The sequence below is a fragment of the Planococcus citri genome, chromosome 4 (assembly GCF_950023065.1).
Source record: "Planococcus citri chromosome 4, ihPlaCitr1.1, whole genome shotgun sequence".
In the NCBI taxonomy this organism is placed as follows: domain Eukaryota; kingdom Metazoa; phylum Arthropoda; class Insecta; order Hemiptera; family Pseudococcidae; genus Planococcus; species Planococcus citri.
The window spans coordinates 11,183,936-11,209,536 of record NC_088680.1 but is presented as its reverse complement, the minus strand read 5'-3'; the positions used below and the strand labels follow the sequence as shown (position 1 = coordinate 11,209,536).

General features: G+C 33.5%; 1 protein-coding gene across 1 annotated transcript; it reads left to right on the top strand.

Annotated features, from left to right (window-relative positions):
* Positions 1-1,054: 1,054 nt before the first annotated feature.
* sob (sister of odd and bowl) lies at positions 1,055-15,590 on the top strand. Its single transcript, XM_065361726.1, has 4 exons — positions 1,055-1,759; positions 8,717-9,455; positions 14,749-15,173; positions 15,256-15,590. Exons 2-3 carry the CDS (start codon positions 8,743-8,745, stop codon positions 15,167-15,169), a joined length of 1,134 nt encoding a protein of 377 aa, XP_065217798.1. The 5' UTR covers positions 1,055-1,759; positions 8,717-8,742; the 3' UTR covers positions 15,170-15,173; positions 15,256-15,590.
* The last annotated feature ends 10,011 nt before the right edge of the window (positions 15,591-25,601 follow it).

Genomic DNA, 25,601 nt, shown 5'->3' with positions numbered 1-25,601 from the left:
CCAAGCATCGAAAAAACAATCACAACCAGCCTACGAATTGAAAGCTCAACTAAACCAAACAGAAGGTCACCTAAAACAAAAAACCAAATTCCCAATAACCACATTCAGGAAGTTTTCACCACATTTCAATAGATTCATTAATTTCATTTGAAACATTTCACATTCATCAAACATTTATAAGTAATGAAATCATCCCATCGATTATAAAATACACATTTTCTACACCTCATCTTTCCTGTCTCTCCTACTACAGAATCCCATTCAAAGTCTTGATCCTTGTTCCAAAGACTCCTGTGGATTCTTAAACAAAAAACTAAAAACCAATACTCTTATTGTTCTGTTAGAAAAATTTCGAATACAGTATACTCGTAGTGGAGCAGATTATCATTTTTCATTCAACCAACGAATTTTTGCTTCATCAGACCTCCCAGTGAATGGTTGGTTATAGGTATAAACTTGCGGACGTATTGTTTTCTATCATCTCGATTGATATTTATCTGCACGTGATTTGGGAAAACCATCCCTTAGGTAACTAATAATAATTGATGATTTCAGCACAATTACGAGGCTAAAAACCGAGATGAAGAAAAAATTGAGATAGCTTCCTTCATAACAGTCTCATCGTAGGTGATTAATATCCCAATCATGCTGTATGTATTCTAGTCTTGTTATAGATGAAAAGGAGTCAATTTGATCAGAACCTCTCTTCTTCGTCTAGTTGACCACAATTTTTCAAAAAAATTTGCCCATTAGCCATCTCGTTTGCATAAAATCGACGATCTCGTCGACCATTCATGTTTGTGGTTCATTTTTGTCAAATTTTTTCCATCTTCGCGACGAAATAATTCACCGCAAGACGATGGCAACTTGGAAGGAGAAGGAAGGGGTTAACGCGATGTGTAGCCCCAGCCCGGGCCCAGCCTCGTAATCGCGACTCTATGTAAAATATCCATACGGTATTTACGAATCGCGAGATATTTTATAATACAAAAATCCGGTTCGATACGGCGAACGGCGAGGATATATGTACGTGCATGGAATCGGTGTTCGAGAGGTGGGTTGACGTGTGGACGTTAACAAGCCGATACTTTCGGAGGATTGGTTTACAAGCCTTCGAACCCGTTTGGCCGCCGAGAGAGGAAGGCGCAAGGCGCAAAACGTATCGGCGAGGTAGGGTACGTGGTACGGATACGATAGCGGGCCAGGTGGCTAGTATCGGCCCATTACTCTCGCAAGTCGGCAGCGCATTTCTCTTTTCGTCCAACTCGACGCGTATCCGCGACCAAGAGAATATGCCACGCGTGTACCCGAAACATTGATGAAAAAAATAGTAAAAATCTCGCCGCAGAATTCGTCAGTTCGTCGTGTTCAATTCGGTTTAAATTTCGCGACGTGCGCGCCCCCAAAAGTGACACCCTGGTAACAGGTCAACGACTCATCGACTCATCGACTCGACAAATTCATCCTACGAAGGGATCGACTTCCCCTCTACCTTCGCGTATCGCGCATCGCGCCCCCTAGACTGTTTTCTTATCACTATCAACCCCCCACCCCTTGAACGTGACTCATACTCGAACCCTTCGTGCGCGTAAATGCGATTTCGAGATAACGAATCCACATATCAACGTTGTTTTGGTTGCTGAGAAATAATTTTTCCAAAGTAATATTATCAACGGCTGTCGGATTTTTCAAATTTATTTCCCGCCAGATTGCCAGGCCCCGAGGATTGGGCAATATTTTGGAGCTGAAACGAGTACAGGTAATTTGACGTTTTTATTTGAATGTTTCTCGGTTTATTTTGAGTCGTGGTCGAGTGAATATTTGCTTATGGATCGTCGTGAACCGGTTCAGTGTATATGCCTACGAAGTGTTTTGAAATAATAAAAGTTCGTTATTTTGAATTCAGACATGAAAATGAATACATTTCTGACCAAAGTACCTACTGCAAAATAATTCACGAAAGTTGAAGCGAACTGGTATTAATCGAGATTGTGAAAATTTTGAATGCACAATTGATCAAAATTCCGTTGAAAAGTTCAAGTATTGGGATTAAACCAATCGTTAAGAAAACAACCAGTTGCAACCAGTTTTTATGAATTAAAATTAGCCTAAAAGTGCAGTTTACAACATCGTTGCATAAAAATAGATTTTTTTCAATTTACGACAGCGAAACTGCTCGAAAAAAACAGAGTACAACCGGTTTCTTGAGAAAAATGGAAAAAGTGCACTTTGATTCAAATTGTGTCACTGTAAAAGAACAGAATTTGTTTATAATTTTCAGCTACCTAATTCATTTTCGACAAAAGTACAACCGGTTGCATAATATGTTTTAATGACTCATAGCCTACTTGAGAGCACGCTGAGCCAAAAATTGCAGTAATATGATGAAGAAAACATTCAAAAAATTTCAAATTTTGATGCAAAAAAAAATGTTGACTGGTTTTGAACGTTAATCATAACGAAACTTTTGAACACAAATAGAAAATCTTTCTTGATAAAATGGTCCATTTCCAAAATAAAAACAGATGAAAGCAATCAGCTGCATAATTTTTCTGAAAACAACTGGTTGCAGTAGGTTTATGTTTCTACGTACGAAGCATCAACTTTTAAAATGTTGAATTTGATTCAATATTTCAACAAGATGAACAATATTGCTCTAAATTGAACCTAGGAACGATATTTCTCCGAAAACAACCGGTTGCAACTGGTTCATGAAGATCGTCAACTGTGAAAAAGCTCAAATCGATTGATTCGATTCAGATTTTGGCAAGATGCACACGTCCTTAAAACTATTTTTTTAATTCGAAATCTTTCAATATAAGGGTTCTAAAACCAACTGGTTGCAACCGGTTTCCACAAATCATCTACTTCGAAAATATTCAATTTGATTCGAATTTCAACGTGATAAACAATGTTGCTCTAAATTTAACCTATAGGAACGATATTTCTCCAAAAACAACCGGTTGCAACTGGTTCTTGAAGATAGTAAACTGTGAAAAAGCTCGAATTGATTCAGATTTTGGCAAGTTGCACACAATCTTAAAACTATTTTTTAAAATTCGAAATCATTCAATATAATCATTCTAAAACCAACTGGTTGCAACCGGTTTCCACGAATCATCTACTTCAAAAATATTAAATTGATTCGATTTTTGACATGGCTTACAATTCTTTTGAATCGATTTTTTTTTCAAATTCTGACACATGCGATATTACTCCAAAAGGAACTGGTTGCAACTGGTTCTTATGAGTCATCAACCTTAAGAAAACTCGAATTGATTCAGATATGGACAGAAAAGCGCACTTTCTATGAAATACACTCCATTTGGAATTGAGATGGACAATATTCCGCTGATAACAACCGGTTTCAACCGATTTCTTACAACATCTCAATGCAGCAAATGTTCAATTTGATTAAAATTTTGACCGAACACAGAATTTCTTCAAACTATTTTTCAAAAATTCGAATGCCTACAAATATTTTATATAAAAAGCAACCAGTTGCAACTGGTTCAGAGAGAAAAATCTAGTCTAGAAGTTTTTAAAATGATTCAGGATTTGGCAGGTTGCAATTCCACATGATTTCTTTAAACCATATTTCCTCTCAAACTCATTGTCAGTTATGTACCTATTATTTTTCTTGCAAGAACCGGTTGCAACCGGTTCTTAAAGAACATTGGAACTGAAGATAGTCAATTTGATTCAAATTTTGATCAAATAGGTATACAATTCTTTTTTTTTTAAATTCAACTCAAATCTTCACAATATTTGTTGAAAACAACAGATTGCATGAAACTGGTTTATATGAAGAATCAAATCTAATAATATTCAAATCATTATAGAATTTGGCAGCAGAATGTTTTTTTTTAACACCATATTTCATTCCAAGCTCAGCTACACAATATTGTTTTGAAGACAACCGGTTACAACTGGTTCTTATGAAGCATAAGGACTAAAAATATTCAATTTGATCCAAATTTTTACCAAACAGGTATATTCTTTCCAAAATTTTATATATAAAATTTAAATTTCTGCAAGATTCATTTAAAAATAACCGGTTGCAACCAGTTCAAAAGAAAAATCAAGCCAAAAAAAATTCAACTCAAATTTTCATAATATTTGTTGAAAACAACAGATTGCATGCAACTGGTTTACATGTATGAAGAATCAAATCTAATAATATTCAAATCATTATAGAATTTGGCAGCAGAATGTTTTTTTATTAACACCATATTTCATCCCAAGCTCAGCTACACAATATTATTCTGAAGACAACCGGTTACAACTGGTTCTTATGAAGCATAAGGACTAAAAATATTCAATTTGATCCAAATTTTTACCAAATATATAATTCTTTTAAAAATTTTATATTTCAAATTTAAATTTCCGCAATATTCATTTAAAAATAACCGGTTGCAACCAGTTTAAAAGAAAAATCAAGCCAAAAAAATTTAAAATTGATGCAGAATTTGGAAACCTGCATTATTTTTTTAAAATATATTTCATCTCAAACTCAGATACCCGATATTCTTCTTACAACAACCGGTTGCAACCAGTTCTTATGGAGCATCAGAACTGAAAATTTTCACTTAGATTCAAAATTTGATCAAACATACAATTCCTTGTGTTTTTTTTTTCAAATTCAAATTCTCACAATATTTTTCTTGAAACAACTGGTTTATTTTTCGGACAACAACCAGTTGCAACCGGTTTCTATGAAGCAAAAATGCTGAAAATTCCTAATTGGTTTCAAACTTTGACCAAACTACCATTCCTTCGAACCATTTTTTTTTTCAAATTCAAATTTTCGCAATACTTCTCTAGAAACAACCAGTTGTAACCGGTTCTTATGAAGAATTTAATCTGAAAATTCTTGACCTGACTCAAATTTCTGCAGGCTGTATGATTACTTCGAATTTTATTTCATGATAAAACATACAAACCCTCGACAATTTTTTCTTTGTAAAAAAAAATGGTTGCAACCAGTTCCTATTTGTGAAAAACGCTCACTCAAACTCAAATTACTCCTGAATGAACAAGAAAATCGAATAGGGACCCACAATAATTTTCATATACTTAATGACAACTGGTTATACCTAAACTGTCTTCATCAAACAGGGTTGTAAGGTAATTTATGTCGGTAAATTACGGCGGTATTTTACCGTATTTTACGGTATTTTACCAAAAGTTTATTACCGTATTTTACCGTAAATTACCAAAAAGCATTTTTTTGCCACATTATTTGAAAGTTGAAAGGATGAATCAACAGCTGAAGATGATTGGCATCAAAATTCACAATTAATTTGCATCAATGCTAATAATAATTGATACATGCTACATATAAACAGGAAAATATCTTGAAAATTACCAAACAATTGCCAGAAAATTATTCACAATTGGTCAAAAATCAGAAAAAATTGCATCAAATCGTGAAAACATGTTGAAATGTCATTAAAATGTACTTCAAAATCATTAAATTTTGGTTATTTCAATCATTTTATTTAAAATAACCAAATTGGTCAATTTTTTATTTTTTGACAATGTTGAATGATTTAAAATTTTAATTTTAATCCATGCATGGTTATTGGTTATACAATTAATTTTTCCCCATTGCCATTGGCATTGGCCATCTTTCATCACTTTTTAGTTTTTACTTTTTAGTAATTTTCAGTAACTTCAATGTTTTTCAATTTCATGTGTTGTTAATGTAATTTTTAATTTTAACCCTTTTATAGTTTCATATTGTTTTCAAATTTCAAGCAGAAAATTATTGAAATTTCCACCCATTACATAATATACAATAATTTTATATGTTTGAACTTTTGAAGATTTGAAGTTTGAACACTATAAGTTCATTATATTCAAGTTGGTAAAATACGGTAAAATACCGTATTTTACCGTATTTTACCGCCGTATTTTACCAGCGAATAAATTACGGTAATTTAACAACCCTGATCAAATGATATCATTCAAGCTCTTTTATTTGTTAAAAATTATTCCTGAAAGCAACCGGTTATAACTGGTTACCATGGATCATAAAATTTGAAAACTCAATTTGATAAAAATACAATGTTGACAGTACATCTACACAATTCCCTCAAATCATTTCTTTTTCAAATTTGAAAAATCATATTCCTTAATTTGAAAAAAAAACTGGTTGCAACTGGTTCTTATGGAGCACTAACTTCAAAATTCAAAAATATTCAATTTGAATCAAATTTTGACGCAATGATCAATTCCTCCATACCACTTTGTTTGGTTTCCAAAAACAACTGGTTGAAACTGGTTCTTATGAATCCACAAAAACATTGAATTTGATTCAAGCTTTGACAAAACACGATAAACTGGTTGCAACCAGTTACTACGTATGTACTTGGAAAAAAAGTTCTATATTCGATCAAAAAGTCACCACCAGTCCCATTTTTTAATTAATTTTTTTGGCATGATCATAGTTTTCATAAAGCTTCAAAACTAATCAATTCAATTGAAATTTCATTAGACTTACAAATTTTGAGACAACCGGTTCATGAAAATTTCACACAATCCTACATCATTCAATTTATCATCATCAATAATCGCATCATTTCTCTAAAAAGCTTAAAAGTAATTCAACCAATGACAACCGAAACGAATCACTTATTTTCCAATTAACCCCCCACATCCAACCCTTAACCACTCAACCAGTTACTCTAAACATCGAAACACCCAAACCTATACACTCTTATAAGCAACCCAATTTCAATCAATTCCTTCTATTTTAACTTCATCGTGAAAAACAAAACGAGAGAAAAAAAATCGTAAAAAAAATACTTCCCTCGAATTACGACTCAATAAACTCATTTATAGACCAATAAACCGGTTCAAACACTCAAAAATATATAAAAACCTCTCCCCGAGACCAAAGTTTAAGAGACCAGACAAGAGCTGTCCCAATTATCGAGACATGTGAGCGGAAAATGATATCAGCTTGAAACCGATTGAAAATTAACCACCTGGAACCGGTCTGTTTTGGGGGTAGAATAGGCATATATCACCTTTACCATATAGCTCTTTTATAATATGTAATGTACTCTCTCGCATCGTATATCGGATAAATTACTTATATCTGGCGAAACACAACGCTTCATATACACCTTTTTATATCGACAATTAATCACCCATAAAAGGTAACCGGTTCACACCCTTGTTGCCAGCTCCGCGCGCAACGCATCGTGTAATTTTTCCAAGTTACATCTGATGCAAAAAAAAATTCATACTGGGAACCAGTTTACTAAAAATATGGTTTTCTTATCTCAACCGTACGTGTATATTTTAGCCAAGTTGATACCTACATCATCGTTTCATCGATCTCGATGAAAAATTTTTCTACACTCGTGAACTATGTTGTGAATTTTAAACCGGTTTCTCTGTATGGGCTTTTTCTTCACGATTTACCAATAAATCACCCTGAAGTTCCACGAGGCTCTTTTTGGACAAAATTTTGGAAAATATCACGAACGAAACCGGTTCAATAAACCGATAAAGTACTCGATTTCAGTAGGGAAAAAAATTCGCCGTAAATTACACATTAAAGCGATGAAAAACCACTGAGCCGCCCACCAAACATACCCAAAAAAAAAAATCGTTTCGACGCTTTTTATTTGTGTATATTTGTAGTGTCTCGAAACCGGTTGCAACCATTAAACGAAATTATCATCTCACAACTGGAATCTCTTTTGAAAAATACGTCAAAAAAGCGAAACACGACAGATAACTCTTGACAATAAACATTGTAACTAATACGGATAAATATTTGAACAAATAAACCAAATAGGAACCGGTTCAAATTCACTTTTACCTACACTGAATGTGAATCAGTCGCCATTACGGAAGGTGCCTACCTGCGCGATAATCCATTTCGATGATTTCAACCGGTCGCGTTATATGATGGAAATTTTCATATTTTGATATAGGTATCATTTGTTTTAATATTTTTTTAAGTCTATAGTTGGGTATTTTCAGAATAAAATAACTATACCTATATATAGTTTGGAAACCGGTTCCACGAGACGATTTTTCTGAGCAATATTTACCATTGATAAATTTATTATAACGAAAATGACACGAAATTCGATGAAGATACTAATTTTCGAATCTTCATTCACCACTGATGAGCAGTAGCGATGAAGATTCCGTAGATAATGATTATGAAACTGGTTCAGATTACGAGCAAGAATTTGTCAACTATTTTGATAATAATTATAATTGGTCGATGATTCAAAATTCAAATATTTGAATCAAGCTAGACAAATATTTATTAAAAAATTTAATTTTCGTTTAATTTCGAAACCGGTTGCAACCATTTTACCAAGGACCAGATTCTTCCAACTCATTGCTTTGTTCTTCGTGATCCTCGAGTTGAAAAAAATTCACTCCTCCTTCGCTTCCGAACAAATTCCCGACCACCGAACGATGCACTTTGCACATACGTATAATTTATATAAAAATTCTCGACCTTGGAACCGGTTGGGTTAGAATTAAATTTCATCTTCGTACATTAATGTTTAGATTCGATAAGACAAAAGCGCGAGAAAAAACACCTCCGACGATAGATTTCCTTCTCGAATTGACAAACCAATTATAACCGGTTGCTTTACGTATCTATATAAATAAATTTCCAAAAAAAATTCTCATACAGTCTTCTGAACCCAAACCTCTTTTTATTTTTCTGTTTCAGAACCTAATGCCAGACCAATTCGTACAATGCAACAGCAAAAATTAGTCTCAGATCCGGACTCGTTGAATACCAAAATCCCCGACATCATGGCCATGATCGACACAGACGTATCTAGCTCATCCACATCGAAATCATCAAACGCCAGCCAAATTCTAACATTTCAAGAAGAACTGCAACGTTCCCTACAAAGTGTCGCCCTCACCATTCAAACCGCCATGATGACATCTCCTCAGCAAGCTGTCTTGACCCCTGGCTCGCCGGCTTACTTAGCACTCTACCTGCAAGCAGTCGATTCGTATTTCGCTCTCCAAAGATTAACTGTAAACGCTCAACGACAAAATGATCACTTGAAGGCGATCTCTATGGATGATTTTTCGCTCTTGAGTGATGCGGATTTATTGCACTCGCCTCCTTTGGATAAGAAATCCAACGAAGATCTGAGCCCACCGCCGACCTTATTGATATGTAAATCTAGTACTACGACGACGGCGACACCTCTTTCATCTTCGTCGATTGGGTTGGGATCGAATGGGAATGCTGAAAGTGCGACTATTGTACAGGCGACATCTTCATCCAACGTTAGACCTAAGAAACAATTCATTTGTAAATTCTGCAATCGACAATTCACCAAATCGTACAATTTACTTATTCACGAAAGAACTCATACCGATGAACGACCTTACTCTTGTGATATTTGTGGAAAAGCGTTCAGACGACAGGATCATCTTAGAGATCATAGGTGAGTGAATACAAATATATCTACTTATTATTTTTTTTTAGACCTATTTCTAGTTGCTACCGAAGTAAATTACAGGTTAAAAATTCGACTTGTTCGCTATTAGCTTCAGGCCTGATCCTAAGTTCCCATATTCAGCTACTGTATGTGGTTAAAATTGCGAAACTTATTATTAATTTAACGCACAGTAGGTTACTGCATGTGCAGATAGAGGGTGAAGTGCGCTGTTTTTCCCCTTGGGTTATGTAATTTTCGATATAGTGGGCGAATAGTAAAAGGAAGTGCTTATTGATAAAAATGTATCTACTACACATTTTTTTCTTTGAAATTGATCCGACCGATAATTCTGAATGGTGAATGGGTTCGAATAATTTTGCAGTCCCATCGCACCTTTCTGTTCTAAGAAGAACTTTTTTTTTAGAACCAAACCGTATTTAGGGACGAGGTTAGTAAACTGATAGGGTACCTAATAATTTTAATAACATGAATTTTTCGACGTGATATGACTAAAATAGAATTACAAATAAGCACCTATTTCAAATTTAAAATCCAAGAAATCAAAGGAAAACACCCTGCAGTTTTTTCCCCATTTTTCAAACTTTTATTACGACACGATGACAAAGATTTTCTAATTTTTAGAAATTCAAAATGAAAAGACATCCAGGAAGGGTATCGATTTTGAATTTCTAGATGTTCCAACATTGAATTTTGAGCATTATAGGGGGGGGGGGGGACAAAATAATCCATTTCAGAAATTTTTAAAATTAATTCATTTTAATAGGCAACTCAATTTTTTTTAATACCTACTTAGGTACGAAATATTAAATCGTTGACAATTGAACGTTTACGTCTCAAAAAAATTGAATTACTTAGTATCTTTGCTTTATTGTACTTTATTTTTATTTTATTTTTTTTAAAAAACCAATGAACAACTTTTAGATTTAAAAAAAACTAAAATGAATTGTAAATCTGATTACGTTTTTGGTTTACTCACTTCCTTTTAGAAGAGAAAATGGAAATTGGGAACCAATGTTGAAATTTTCTATCCAACTGCAGAGTGCACATTGATGTAGTCTTCAAATAATTAAATTTTTCAAAGGGATACTTTACTCAGTCTAAAGTAATTTGGCAGTCTCAACTAATTCAGTTTTCAGCATTAAGACAACATAATTATTTTCATGATAAAATTAGTCCAGGAAATGATCATCATTTTTCCAAAATTTAAAGTCATTATAAATACCTACTTTGAAGTTTTTGTTTTTGTAAGACAAATTTTTGGACATTTTATTCCAACAATTTTTCTATTTTGATTTTTCGAACGACTTTTCGATGAAATAAAATTCGTTTTTTCGATGAAAAATATGTAATCACAATTGAACAAAAATCCTGCCCACTTTCAGTCACCAAAATCAATCAACTGTTCTAGGTTTTTGAAAATCTTCCAGTCCTTACACCGATTCTGAGCAACATTATTAGGAAAATAGGACGCTTTTAAATTTTGACAAAATCCGTTTTACCTATTTATTTATTTTTTTAGACATTATAGCAATCTTGAATAAAAGATTCGAATCATTAGTGATGATGATTTGTAAAAAAAAATAAAATTGAAATGCATAATTTTAGGTGGCTTCAGTTTTTGGAAATTAATTTTTATGATGACCCGTTACATTCAATCCCCTATTTTCCTAAATAAATAAATTTGAAAAAATTAAAAAAAAAACGATAGCTTTTAACAGTGTTTTTTAATTTATCCAAAATTAATTCGATTTAAAACATAATTCCTGCAGGCAAAATTGTTTGAAATAAAATAAAAACAGGATTTGGTGCTTATTTAAAATTCAGAGAGCAGAGCCCATTTAGTATTTTTCGGAAAAAAATTGTCAGTGTGAGGAAAGAATGCTCAAGTCATAAAATTTAATTTCAAAAAATAAAATTCGTTGAAGTTTTTGGCATAATATTCCCAGTTTTGACCAAAACTGAATAAATTAGGCATAAGTTTGAAAAAAAAATCATCCTGCCATTTCCTCCTTTTGGGCCAATTTCATTATCAATTTATTCAATTTTTGTTCTTTTAGAAGACATTTGAAGAAATACAAAAAATTGGTGAAAAAACCACACGTTTTTTTGTAATTAAAAAACGACTGTTCCAATAGGTTTGTCATCGCCCTCTATCGATTCCTCATAGAATTTTATCCGAAATCAAACTTTCAAACAGTTGAAAAAATTCTTCCCTGAAATTTTTTTTTTTTTTTAATTTGAAAATTTGGGAGAAAAATTTACAAAAAAAAAAAACATTAAACATATGAATAGAAATAGGATCCAGTGGAGAAAATATCCAAATTAATTTCCTATTTCCTGAAGCCTATTTTTTTTTTGTCAATAGCTTGTTTTTATTTTCATTTTTTGTTTTGTTGAAAAGTTCCTGATTTTTTAACAAAGCACTGCAGACTCCTGATGAAAAAGGTATCTGAACAGGGTAAATATCTTGAGCCCAAACAAAACTATAAGTGGATCAAAAGTGCATACAAGAGAACCCAATCAGTCAGAATTCTGATCCTAAAGTCGATTTATTGAACTTTTGAGAGAATTTTCAAAAATCAAATCTAGGTTGAGGATAAAAAAAAAGGAAATTTTACGCCATTCGACCCGTAAGATGAAACCTATTTTGACCCACTCCATTCCAAATTGATTCAAAGTAGCTCGAGATTGGTTTGTGTATTTTTCATTAAAATTTGATCAAATTTTTATTTTTTTTAAATCAAAAATGTATCTACTTAAAAAAAACTTAATAAATAAATTTTGATCAAAACTTTTTTCAACTAAATTAATGATCAAAAATTTTTAATTAATTTTTATAAAAAATCAAAAACGTTCAAAAATCACAATTACCCCAAAATTTATTCAGAAATACGACATTTCAATTGCTAAAATCACTCCACAATTGTTCGGTGGGGGGGGGGGATGACTAAATACTTGAATTGTGAGACCTTTGGTTCGTGCTAGAGATGATAAGTTGTTGCTTCATCGATGAGCCCAGCAATTCGTAGGTTACATTTTCGTGCAAAATTCAAATTTTATTTTTCCAGAGGAACAAACAAAGGGTATTTTCAAATCCTGAAACTACTCACTCAACAGTACTCAAAATTAATTCAGACTTCAGAGATGGGTGACTTTGCTAAAAGAATGGTTTTTTTTTGCCTTGAATTTGCAAAACCGTGCTTATTGAAAGTCGTGCCCGAAATTTTTTTGAAATTTTTGCTGCAAAAACAGTCTTTTTTATTTTTTTTATCAGTTTCAAATTTTTAGTAAAAAAGGAAAAAATTATTAAATCTGAAATTAAATTATTATAAATTTTAGTTTATTCTAAAAAAATTTGCTTGCGAATCTTTTCTGCAACGAAAATTGGCATATTTGCAAAGAGTTTCCATGAATTTGAGCCCTCTGGGCTGAAATCTCTTTGAAAAAAAATCTGAAAATCAGAACGGATCTCGAAAAAAAAATATCGGATGATTTAGGCCAAATTTGCTGTCGATCTGAATTTTCAATTGAAAATTATTCATAATCAAAATAACAAAAAAAAAATTAGCTCGGGTTATTCCTTAAAGGGAGGTACTGGACCTCAAGATGGAGGATTTTCAAAAAAATCGTAGTTTTATCGTTCAGGACTGAATTCAACCAATTTTGGCGGAAAATGACAGATTTTGGCCAAATTGGGTGGATCTTAATTTCAAGTTAAAAATCACTCACAATCTAAAAAAAAAAAAAAATTAGCTCAGCGTCCTAAAAAGGGGATAATAGACCTCAAGAGCGGGAAATTTTCGAAAAAATCGTAGTTTTATCGTTCTGGCCTAAATTCGATCCATTTTGGGGGGAAATGGCCAAGTCTCAAAAGATATTAAGTATTCAAGATTCTGCGTCGATCTGTGTCATTGCCTTCAAAACCCAAGATCAAATCGCTCATTTTATGGTATATAAATTCGTGTTTTGAAAATACTTTCTTCTTAAAAATTTCGCATTAATAAATTATACCTACAAAAACCACGAAATATATCTCTTCTGAAACTGGTAAGGAATTTAGGATACAACGATTCCGATTTTTCAATTTTAAAAATCAAAAAAAAAATACGTATAGTAGATACCTATATGTTTTTGGCCATTTTTTCAATTTTTGAAATTGGAAATAATCACAAAAAAATTGACATCGATGTATTTCAAAATATTCCTTTCATTTCAAAAACGATATCTTTCAATGTTTTGGTGAAACCGAAGGGGAAATCCTCTCCTCTCCCTTCAGTTTCCTTTCGATTTAAGAGTGATTTCTAAAGTATGTTGGATAAAACGTTCTTCCAATAATATTTACAAATTAGGTACACTCTGTCATTTATGCTTCAATCCAGAAATTCGGAATTCCCCAAGTTTTTAAACTTCTTTTTACGAATGATGAGGCGAAATTTGGACGATTTTCTTCAAATAAAATGCTGCTTGAGGGGGAGGGGGGATTCCTCCAATACATACCTAATGATAATTTTTCATCAAACACTACACATTTAATTCAACCAGAATCCATACAGTTCAGATCCTCTTCCCCATCTCCCTCCCTCAAGTCATCGATGATCGAACCACACAACCCATATCTCTCTCAACTCGCAAAAAACCCTCCACCATCACCACCTTCATCTTAATCCGCATAATCTAGCACATCTCTCGCGGTCTCGGGCTAGTTCCAACTCAATCATGCACCTCGGCCATTCGCATGTGTAGAGATATAGGTAGAGGTATTAGGTACACACAGATAGATACGTACAAATTCCAACAAATCATTTCCAATAGGTCACGTACATACTACGTAGTCGTACGTACATATACTTATTCCACTACATATACGTGGTACTATCTTGAACATCTCGCCATCGTATAGTGGTATCTGCTCAAGATATCAGTTACATAAGGCCGCCAGTACGACGAGAGTAGGCGAATACGAAGTACATACGAACTAGCTGCATTGCACATATTAAAAAGCATGGGCATTAGGCAGGGACAGGGACGATGTCGAGTATATGACCAGATCGCGATATTGATCGACGCATCAGCATCACCTGTACTACAGTACCTTACACCTTATAGTATGCCTCACATACTGTAGCCTCTATCTTAAAAAAGTCAAACGAGTTTTTTTTTTCTCTTCATTTATTAACCATCTCTATCTCGTGGTTGATGGCACGTTCCCCAAGTTCCAAGTTCCAGCTCTGATATAGCTACAAAATCACCCAACTATATTTATTATTAATTATTACAGATACATCCACTCGAAAGAGAAACCCTTCAAATGCACCGAATGCGGCAAAGGATTCTGCCAATCGCGTACTCTGGCCGTGCACAAAATCCTCCACTTGGAAGAATCACCCCATAAATGTCCCGTCTGCAGTCGAAGCTTCAACCAGAGATCGAATCTGAAAACTCATCTGCTCACTCACACAGACATCAAACCTTACAACTGTTCTTCGTGTGGCAAAGTCTTCAGACGGAATTGCGATCTACGTAGGCATAGTTTGACTCATAATCTGAACACGTCTTCGTCGAGTTCAGCGGCGCCTTCTGCGACGACCACCATAGCTAATAACGTAACCGATATATCGGCCGATAAAATGGATATAAATTCCAATTCTACGACGTTGCTGGACGCAGCATCTTCATCGCCGGCTACGATCCAGTACTAAAATCGTAAGTATCACTCGTCGTCTGATGGTGTCTTTATTCTTTGCCTTCACGTACGAGATTAATCGCTGTTTTAATTTTATTGCAGGTTTGTTTTTTTAGAGAAGGAGAGATAAACCAGACGTGACGTCATCGTGTATGGAAATTTTGAAATAAAAACGAATCAACTTCTCGCGAGTGATCTCAAAAAATCGTATATTTTGAATTATTGAATTTTTTTGAACTATGTTTATGAAGTTATTACTTATTGTGTACGTATAGATGATGTTAATATGTCTATAGGCCCTTTTTCCATGTCCTTCCTCACTCAGTGTACCCAGTACCTAGACCTATACCCGTAAACTATTTATTTTTAATGTATTATCATTGTGTGTACACGCGTGTAAATATTTTATTAAACTTTTTTCCTCTTTTATACACAAATTACTCAAATTTTCATTTCATTTTCAGTCTATTTTTTTTTTTTTTTTTCAAAAGAAATTAAGTCCGTGGACTCTCTCTTTCAATCGACTACCTACAACAACTGACGGTAAGTCTACAAAACATGAGTAAGTATCTCTATACATATTCTATAATATATGTACATAAGGAGCCCAGGGACTTAAGCCACGACTACTCCGGTGGTCCGACCCTTTTTCCATATTATTTACCCTCACTTACACACGTACACGGTTGAACACCTATCAATATCACTATGTACCTCACATCTTTGGATTTCGCTTTCGTTTTGCTCATCAGTTCATCACACATCCAAAGGAGATGAACGAAACGTGCTTAATAGCTCGTGCAAAATCCCAACTCGACTTCTCCTTTTTGTAAGTCTCTACCACCGTAGAATTTCCGAATCTTTTTAAATGGCTGCGGTATCAATGGCCGCGTCCTGTCATCTCATATCTTGTATGTAAGTATGAAGATGATGCAAAATCTTTAGCAACACCTAAACAATAGTTCTCGCTTCAGTTCAAATTCTTATTTGCTTATATGCATAGAAGTGTATTTGATATTCGTAAGAGGAGAATTTCAAAAATTTGCCCTTGCCCTGAAAATGCAGCTGACACTTGGGAAGGAAAAGGAAAAAACCACGCGACTTGAGAGATGGGGCAATTGATGTTTATAAGAAGGATTTAAAAACGGACGTGTTTGAAATTCCACAATGCCATAATCCATTGGACTGTCCAATCCCGAAGTTACATAAAGGTATCTCTATTTTGAATAGCCAGATATCTTAATATTCGCACATACCAATAACGCATCATTTAAGATGATCGCGATCTTGATAGAACCAAATGAAGTGGATATTGAATATTGAATTTTGTGAAGAGGTGAAGTAAGTATACAAAGTGGACAAAGATTGTGCAAAGAATTCTCCGATTCAAAAAAAAAAAAACCATTTTATTACACCTGTGACAAAAATTAGGAACACATTTCGCAGAATGGAATTTGGTTAAATAATATCTCCATTATTACCAGCCTAGGGATGAAAAATTCATATTATTTTTAGTCCTAAGTTGAGAAATTTTCTAAAGCCAGACACTTGACCAATACGACCAGTTCAAGTTGCAAAAAAAAAACAATTTTGAAAAAAGGTGAGAAAGGGGAGACGAGAAATAAAAATATGACTACAGAGTGTCTAACAAAATTTCAAAAAAAAAGCAGGACATTTTTTAAACACTTGAGATTTTTTAAACGGAGGGAGAATGAACGAGGCAAAATTTTACATTCATTTTTTTTTTGCTTTTCTAATGACTTCAAACATCTCAAGGTTTTTTTCAAGCAAGCGGATGTCGAAAATAAAATTTCATCGTTTCAATTTTTGATTTTATTTTCACCTTTGAGGTTCTTGCTAATGAAATGAAATTGGGCAAATAAAAAACTTTTTTTAATATCTGTAATAAAAATTTTTTAAAAATATGTAAAAAAATTCAATGGAAAATTTGAACGATGGGCAAAAAGCAAGACTTTTGGTGAACTTGCAGGACTTGCAGGACCGTTATAGACACCCTGGTTCACCTTAATCGAACGATTCTTGAACTAAAAATAATCATATCTTTGAAACCCTAGCAGACGTTTGAACACTAAAAAATGAAAAATTGGTCGAGACAGTCGAATTTGTAAAATTGGTCAGGTAACAAAATGCATTTGGTTTTATATAAAACTGCATTTACTTGGAGTAAGTATTCAGTTTCAAGCGCTCTGGAGATTTGAAAAAAAAATTAATGCATTGGATATCATAAAAGATGAAAGAAACTTGCACTTGAGGTCAAAGAACTCCCATCTCAGCCATTTTTTTCAAAAACGTGTTTTATTAGCCCTTCTCAATAGCATATTAAAAGTCCCCAATAATAGACCTTGTGCGAGAAAATTTGCAATATTCCATTATGAATCAAAAAAATTGAAACAATTGAAGTTTTGGTAGACAACCCAAGACTAAACCGATAACTGATATGAAATTTCCACCTTTTTTGTCCATCGAATACTTATTTTTGTCAGTTTGTCTCTCAATTGTCAAAATGATTCTTCGTCGTGGTGATTTTACGACCCTTTCAAGGAAGATATCCAAACTGCAAACTGCCCAGAAGATTTCTGGACCAAACGAAGAAACATCTGAAGAGTGTTCAAAAATAGATCATCAAGCCAGATTTCACTTTTTGAATTACATGTTTCAACTTTGGGTGAATTTTTGAAAATTCAAAAGGCTCATTTCAAAAAAAAATTTAATTCTACGTATAATTGACCCACAATACAATTGGTGGTGGTTTTGAGCTGTTCTGGAGTCTCCAAAAAAAATGTTGACGTTCTACTTTTAGAAATTTGATAGTAAAAGGGATCAAAATAAAACTCAACATCATCTGCAGCTCCGAAAAATTGAGCCAGAAAGCAGAATTGATTCATTTCATATTTTATTTTCGGCGTCCCAAACCAACTGGCTGTAATTAAGAATTGTTCTGAAACCTCCAACGAATTTTTGGATTTCCTAGTTTTAGAAAAATTGTTATAAAAACGACCAAAATGAAATTCAGTATTTTCTATGAATTCGAAAAAATTGAACTAGAGGGCTAAAAAAAAATATCAAAATTTCCTTAAATTCGTATGAACTGTCTTTGTAGTTTTTTTTTATCGATTCAGTCACAAATTTTCAAAATCTATTCTCACAAAATGTAAATCCAAAATAATTTATTTTCAGAGACTACTTTTGAAAAATAAATTGCCATTTATCACACAATAAACGTAAAAAAAAAAAACTGAAATTTGGTTCGTGACTGATTTTTAATCCCCCCTCCCTCCATCTGTGATTCATCCAGTAAGGACATATTACAAATATGTTGGTTTTGGAAAAATTATTTTGAAAAAAAATTAGGAAAATTCAGCATTTTTTTTAATCTGGAAAAGTTGAGTTTAAAAGCTGAAATTTAGTTCATGCATCATTTTTGATCTCCCGAAACAATTCGTGGTGATTTTAAGCTCTTCTGGAGCCTCCGGCAGATTTTTCAATGTTCTAATCACGGAAAAATTGTCATGAGAAATTGTGTTTATGGTTATTGTGATCGATTCAGGCACAAATGTTTTTACAACGTGCCAACCTTTTAAAAAAAGACTAAAATTTGATTTGTAACTCAATTTTCAACCTTTCGAATCATCTGGTGACGATTTCAAACCGTACTGATGAAACTTCCAGAAAATGTTTGGATTTTTTACTTCTGAAAAAAATGACCATAAAAAGAGGCCAAAATGAAATTCAATACTCAAAAATCGAACCATTCGTTCAGGTTCCAGAGAAGCGTGAACTCACCACCAATCGATTTGGGAAATGGAAAATACAGTTCTACAGAAACCACTTTTCGAATTTCCAACTCAATTTTCACAAAACCCAAGAAAAGAACATTTAGGTAATCCAAATTCGAATCATTTTAAAGAATTTGCTAAAAATCAAAAAAAAAGAAAGAAAAAAAAATTCAACATTTGAAATTTAAGCTAAATGTGTGTTTTCGAATTAGTACGTTTTCAATAATTTTATTTGCTGATTAACGAACAAGTTGCGATTTTTTGGACATTTTATTGTATTCAGTTAAAAAGAAAAAGCATCAGGATGGAAAAAATAAGCAGAATTTAAACAAAGAAAAAATAAACGATGTTACCACATTTTTTTTAGTGAGAACAAAAATTATTATCAAAATTTTTGTGATGTAACAAGATTACAAAAAAAATCTCAATACCTAAAGAGACTAAAAAAATGACGAGAGAAATATTTCGAGTTCAAAATTTTACCCTAGAACCATCCAACTTTCATTTTCCTCGCTTCCAATTTTCATGAAAATTGGTCCAACAATTTCAAAGTCAGAAATATTTTTCGACTTTGAGTCAATTTTTTTTTTGAGGAAGAATTCTTCTAACTGCAAATACTACAGGCATAGCCTTTATTAAAATTGAAGTTTTGAAGGCCGGTTCATATCATGAAAAATACTTGAAAATAAATTATGAAAATTGAAGATATGACGACTTAGGTACTCACAAATATTGCAGTTTTCTTCTACTCTTGTGATTAAAATTAATACTCACCTGAAACAAAAAAAAACGAATCAACACTCGATTAGTGGATTGACAATAATTCTAAGGAGCACACAATCATGATACAATACACCTTCATTGATTCACTTTTTCTGTAATCCACAAATTGGCCAAAAATTCACTTTCGAACTCAATCTTAACCATCTGAAATGGTCGACAGGGTGTCCAATATGCACTGACTAAAGCTATATAAGTGCTAAAGTTCATTTTTGGCCTTCTTCAAAGTGATTTGAAGATTCTGGAGAAAACTGAAAATTCGCTGGAGGCTCCGGAATTTCCTATATAAACTGGCAATTATTGATATGTGGGAGTTGGATCGAAGAAATTACTCACATTAGTTAATTACTCTGCTCAAAACAAATATATCTACCTATTTTATAAACAAGTTCAAAAAGCACTCTTTAAAAAGTTTTTTTTGATTTTTTTTAATTTTCAAAAATTTTCCAAAAACCCAAAAATGAACTTCAGCATCTGAAATTTTTCTTACGGAGTTTTTAAAACATGCCCAATTTCTCAGGAATGCCCATAAATTCCTTATTTTCATCCATTAACACTTTCTCCAATCACTCGAATGATCCTCCTCCAAAACCTCACCGATCGATTTCCTGCCATTTTTCATAGCATATGCTAATTGAAACACGCTTCTAGCTATGTATTTCCTCCTTTTAAATTTCATTCATTCAGAAGGGAGCATAGGCCATAGGCCTAAGAAAGGCTGCTTCTGCAACATCCCCGTATCTATTTCCGCAACGATGATATTCGCGCAGGTAAAAATAATCTCGAATTTATGCTGGAAACGCGACCGATATGACACATCACACGTCACATCAATTACCAATCAACTGTTAAACATAACTGCATAAGGTTACCCATACTCGTATGAATTACCTCGGAAACGTGGAGAGAATCTCCGCTGTTAAGTAGCTCTTTTCACCGATAACGGCAGTTCTCTTTGTTATGTATATATGAAAAAAAAAAACGAGAAGGTACTTTTAATAGTATTTGCGTTTTTATAAAATGGTTTCGAATTAAATACAGCAACAAAAAAGCCAGGGTAAGTGTATCGGTAAAAAAAAAGAAGGCAGGAGGAAAATAATCCAACGATGAATAGATCCATTAACAACTATACTTCCGAATGCACCTTTTTTTACAGCGTGTGCGATGCTGCTGACGCCTTCATCCACTCCCTATTTTATTTCAATACAGGGGCCGACATTTAGGAAAAAAAATCTAATGCGACAGACGAGAGATGGCTACATCTAGTGTACATTGCATACATATATCATTCTATTACCTACCTATATCGAACACCTTATATTGTTGAGGTGGTGACAAGTGAGAAAAATACGTCTATATTAATTGCAACCAGAGGGCTCGAAGAAGAGCAGCAGTATAGGTAAAATAAATTAAGGTATTTTTTAATTGCAGGTACCAAATAGCAGATTCTTATTTTCGTGACTTGAACTGATGAAATGACTGACATTAGGGGTCACTACTGGGTCATTTCATGTCAATTTGGTTATTTTTTTCACCTCCAGGCTTCTGGTTTCGCTCAAAGTTTCTCTTCGAGTTGCCCTTATCCAGAAAGGGAAAAATTATTGTAGTTTATTTTTGATAATCCTCCCTTCTGCAAGAGAGAGGGTTGCTTGGGAACGAAGCTAAATAGGAAGAGAAGGAGCAGGACCCTGAGGGAAAATTCTGAATAAAAAATTGGCAAACCTTATGGGTCAAAAACTGGACGAAACTGACTAAATATTTTTCTACCATAACACGAGCTCACGAACTCACCCCTGCTTCTCATCCTTACCCAAATCACGATCAAATTCACTCGAATATCATCAACCAAAATCTGCATTTTACCCTTTCCATACTCGTAGAAAACAATCAAGTAAGCTAAATAGCCATCACCATCGATGGTTCGATCCACTATTATAAGTACCTATATAGATTTCATTTCACCAGCATCAAAGTGCATGTTGTTGTTGTTTCCAAGTTAGTCACTCGCGCTTTGAAACACACAGCGTTAAACTAAATAAACGATACCCGCTGAGATGAAAGAAGATTTTGTTGATTATCGCCGTAAGAATAATGAAATAATATAGAAAGGTAAAATTATAAACTCCGGGATTCGAATTAACTCGGCTAAAGGGTTCAGTTCAGCAGATCGCGCAACAAACATGGTTACTTTGTCCGCGTACCGTATCCATTTCCCGCTGAGCGTTACATTTTTATAAATGTGTCAAAACATATTACTTTTAAGCTAACTTGAAAGTATAGGAAAAAAAACGCACGTACACGCGAGATTGCGTAAATGGCGTTAAAATCTGTTTTCCCTTCGCCAACTCCTTCGATATTCTTTCCACATAGAGTATATTTCACTTTGAGCAAAAATATACTGTAGGTATGGTATAGGGACTATGGTCGCGTGAGAACTGGTTTCAATAATAATATGATTATACAAAAATATGAAAATAAAAATAAGACGAGCTGATGCAGAAGACTCTGAGATGCTTTTCTCTCTTCATCCACTATCTCTATTCTTTCTATGGATTAATTTTATGCCCAATACCGGTGCTCATCTGGCTGCTGCTGTGCTGTAATACATACACGAAGCCATGAATGGGGAAGTTAATTAGTAACGGCGTTTGTTTAAGCCTAGTGTGTTTGAGTCTACCTGTACCCTACCTATCATGTCGTGGAATGAGTATAAAATGAATGAGGGTAAGGTGAAGGGAGATACGAGCAAGATACAAGATGTAAAATGTCAAGAGCTAGTAAATGAACGTTGAAATATGTGTAAACGATTTTTGTTTTTTTGAGAGTTTACAAAGTTGAATAAATAAGCTATCTAAATTATAATCGGATTGGATTTTCATTAAAAACTGAGTGACCTAAAAAATCTGTGTTTTTTACGAGAAATTACAGATACTGTACCTAAATGAATATTCGTGAAATCATTGAGAATGAAATTGATAGGAACACTAAAAAATATTCCATGAATATACCTACCAGGGCAAAAGAAGTTGCAGAAAGAGTTTGACAAAATCCCTTTAAACAAGACTCTTATTTAAAATTGTGATGAAAATCAGGTTCAAAAATAATGTTTACACCTTATTTAAAATTTGAAAATTTGGAAAATTTTGCATGGGTAACAATATAAAAAATTTGAATAGTTAAAGTGCATTTTACCTAAAAGAAAATCACTTGAATTGATTCAGAATGAGACTGGGCTGAATCAAAAATGTGATTTGAAACCAAAGGTTACCAACATTTTTGGAAAATACCTACATATGTTTTTAAAGATAGGGAAAAAATTTAAAAAATCTATCATTACGACAAATTTTCAATCTTCTTAAATACCCCCCTCCTCTCCACAGGACTTTTGAGCCATTCTGGAGCCTCCAGCGCGATTTTAGATTCCTTCAGAAATTTTGAATTTCTCCAAAAGACGTGAAAATTAATCTGGGAAGATAAAAATCAAGTTTCTTATTCTCGAGCTATTGAACGAGTTTATCCAATAGGAGCAATTCTAGAGCCTTCGGCGAGTTAAAGGTAAGTACCCACTCGTATTTTAAAGTTCTATGGAAGGGCTAAAAGTAAACTTCATGGATTTCTAACAATTTAGAAGAATGCTGAAAAAGTGGATGTTTCTTACTTCGAGGGTGGAAGCGACACTGGTTGGTTTCGTTTTAGAAAAGTATTTCACAAAAACGTAATAAATTTATCACAATCACAACTTCATTAAATTTTCAAAATTTTCAAAAATTCATCTAAAAATCTGAAAATGAATTTTGTCACATGAAATCCACAGTTCCCATTTTGCCTCTTAAATCCCCCTCCCAAAAATTGAAACCATCTCAAGGTCGCTGAGTTTGAATATATTATATTTACTTTTTTAGATTCCAACTTTCACCTCTCATCTGTGTCACCCAATCCTTCTCAAATTACAGAGTCAAAAAGACATCATAAAACCAACCCGGCAGAGAAATTTTCAAACCATGACAAGGCTAAATCTTATTTTTCAATTTTTGATGGATTTTTGAAAATCAAAGAACCAGAAAGAGTGTAAAAAATCAAAATTCCACCAAATTGACCTAGATAGAAGAAATTTAGCATGAACCCTATTTCTGACACCTAAAACCGGTTGAAAATAGTTTCGAACCGTTTTGAGCTATTTTGGAGCTTCGCATCACATTTTTGAAAATTTAAATTTCTGCAAAATTTTATCCAATGAAATTGGGAAGCTAAAATTCACTCCACGCTCTAATTTCAACATCCTGAGTCGATTGGAGGGGGTTTAAAATCGTTTAACAGCCTCCAGCCATATTTTAGAAATTCCAGATTTTCAAAAAATGCCGCAGAAATTCAAATAAGTAAACATTTCTGTCAGTTCGAAAATACATATATTTATTTCTTCAGCGTTTTCATCTTCTGAAGGTTTCAGAACTGCTCAATAAAATGGTTCAAACCCGTTTCTAATTGATTCAGGGAGGCTCAAATATGAAGTAAAAATAGCTATCTGGATCAATAAAAACAAATGAAATTTTGATTTTACAGATTTTTTGGCTAAAACTTTGATCTTTAAAAATTCACCCAAAATTAAAAAATGCAATTCAGCATCAGATATTTTGACCGGTAATTTGAAGTGTGCCTCATTTCTTACTTCCCCTCTTCTTCTCTTAACTCGATTGGAAACGGGTTCGAAGCATTTTGAGCAGTTCTAGAACCAGGGACATGCGGAATGGGTAGATGTGGGGGGGTGTCCCTCATCCACATCCATCCATTCAGAAAAATAATGTCAAAAAGTTGGGAAAGTGTAGAGTTGGGAAGAAGTTGTTTAGGCTGGGAACATCGAAGAATTTTACCAAAAACCGAAGGTTGGGTTTTTACTTTTTGAATTATAAATTTTCAAATGCTTTCATCCGAGCGAAGAAAAATTGACTTTTCACATCAAAAATAATGTTGTTTTACTTGGGATGTTTAAAAAACAAATCCAATGCATTCCAATAAGAACTGCCAAAAAGTCCCAACTTTTGCTAAATATCTAAAAAAAAAACTCTATTTTTTGCTGAAAATTAGGAAACAATTTCTGATTTTTGTCAAAATTGGTTCTTTTTGAAAATGTACCTAAATACATTATAAATATGTCCTGAAGAAAATTAAGAATTGTGAATTTTCGAGAGCTGTTGCCCTCGCCTCATTCATATTTTTTTTTAATATTATAATTGCTTTCTGAAAACTAAATATGCTAAAGACATGAAAATCAGTTTTTTTTGCATTATCATGAATTCAAGAGAATTGAAAAATTATCAATTTTCGAAAGTTTTTGCCCTCGGTTTACTCAAGGGTCTTTATTCCTATTTTTAAAAGTATTATAATTTCCTGAAGACGACTGTTAAAATTTTCAAATGTTGAACCTATGCAAATCAACTTTTTGCATAAGTTATTTTGAGTTTTATTTGAATTATCAATTTTTTCAGACCTTTTGCCCTCGCTTCGCTGGGACAGATTTCAATTCTGCTGCACAATTTTTCAAAAATTTTCCAGAATTAAAAATCTTTTTTGAAAATTTCAAATTATTTAGCATTTTTACTTCCAACTTCCCCTTCCAAAATTTGCTCGAACCACATCTGGCTAATTATCTGAAAAAAATGCAGGTGGGGAGGGGAGGGGAAGGGGATTTGGAGTAAAAAGTTGGGAAAATCTAGCAAAAAAATTTGAGAAAATTTCAGTCTCCCCCCCCCCAGACACATCACTTCGTCACTCCTCTGTCCGGAACTTCCAGCAGATTTTTTGAGAGTTGAAATATCCACAACCTAATCTGAAGTTGTTGTGTTCGATTGCCTATTTATGCTTCGGATTTGACCC

Coding starts and splice junctions, on each gene's coding strand:
- sob (XM_065361726.1), top strand. CDS start 8,743: ATGCAACAGCAAAAATTAGTCTCAGATCCGGACTCGTTGAATACCAAA. Junction 9,456..14,748: donor GATCATCTTAGAGATCATAG/GTGAGTGAATAC, acceptor TAATTATTACAG/ATACATCCACTCGAAAGAGA.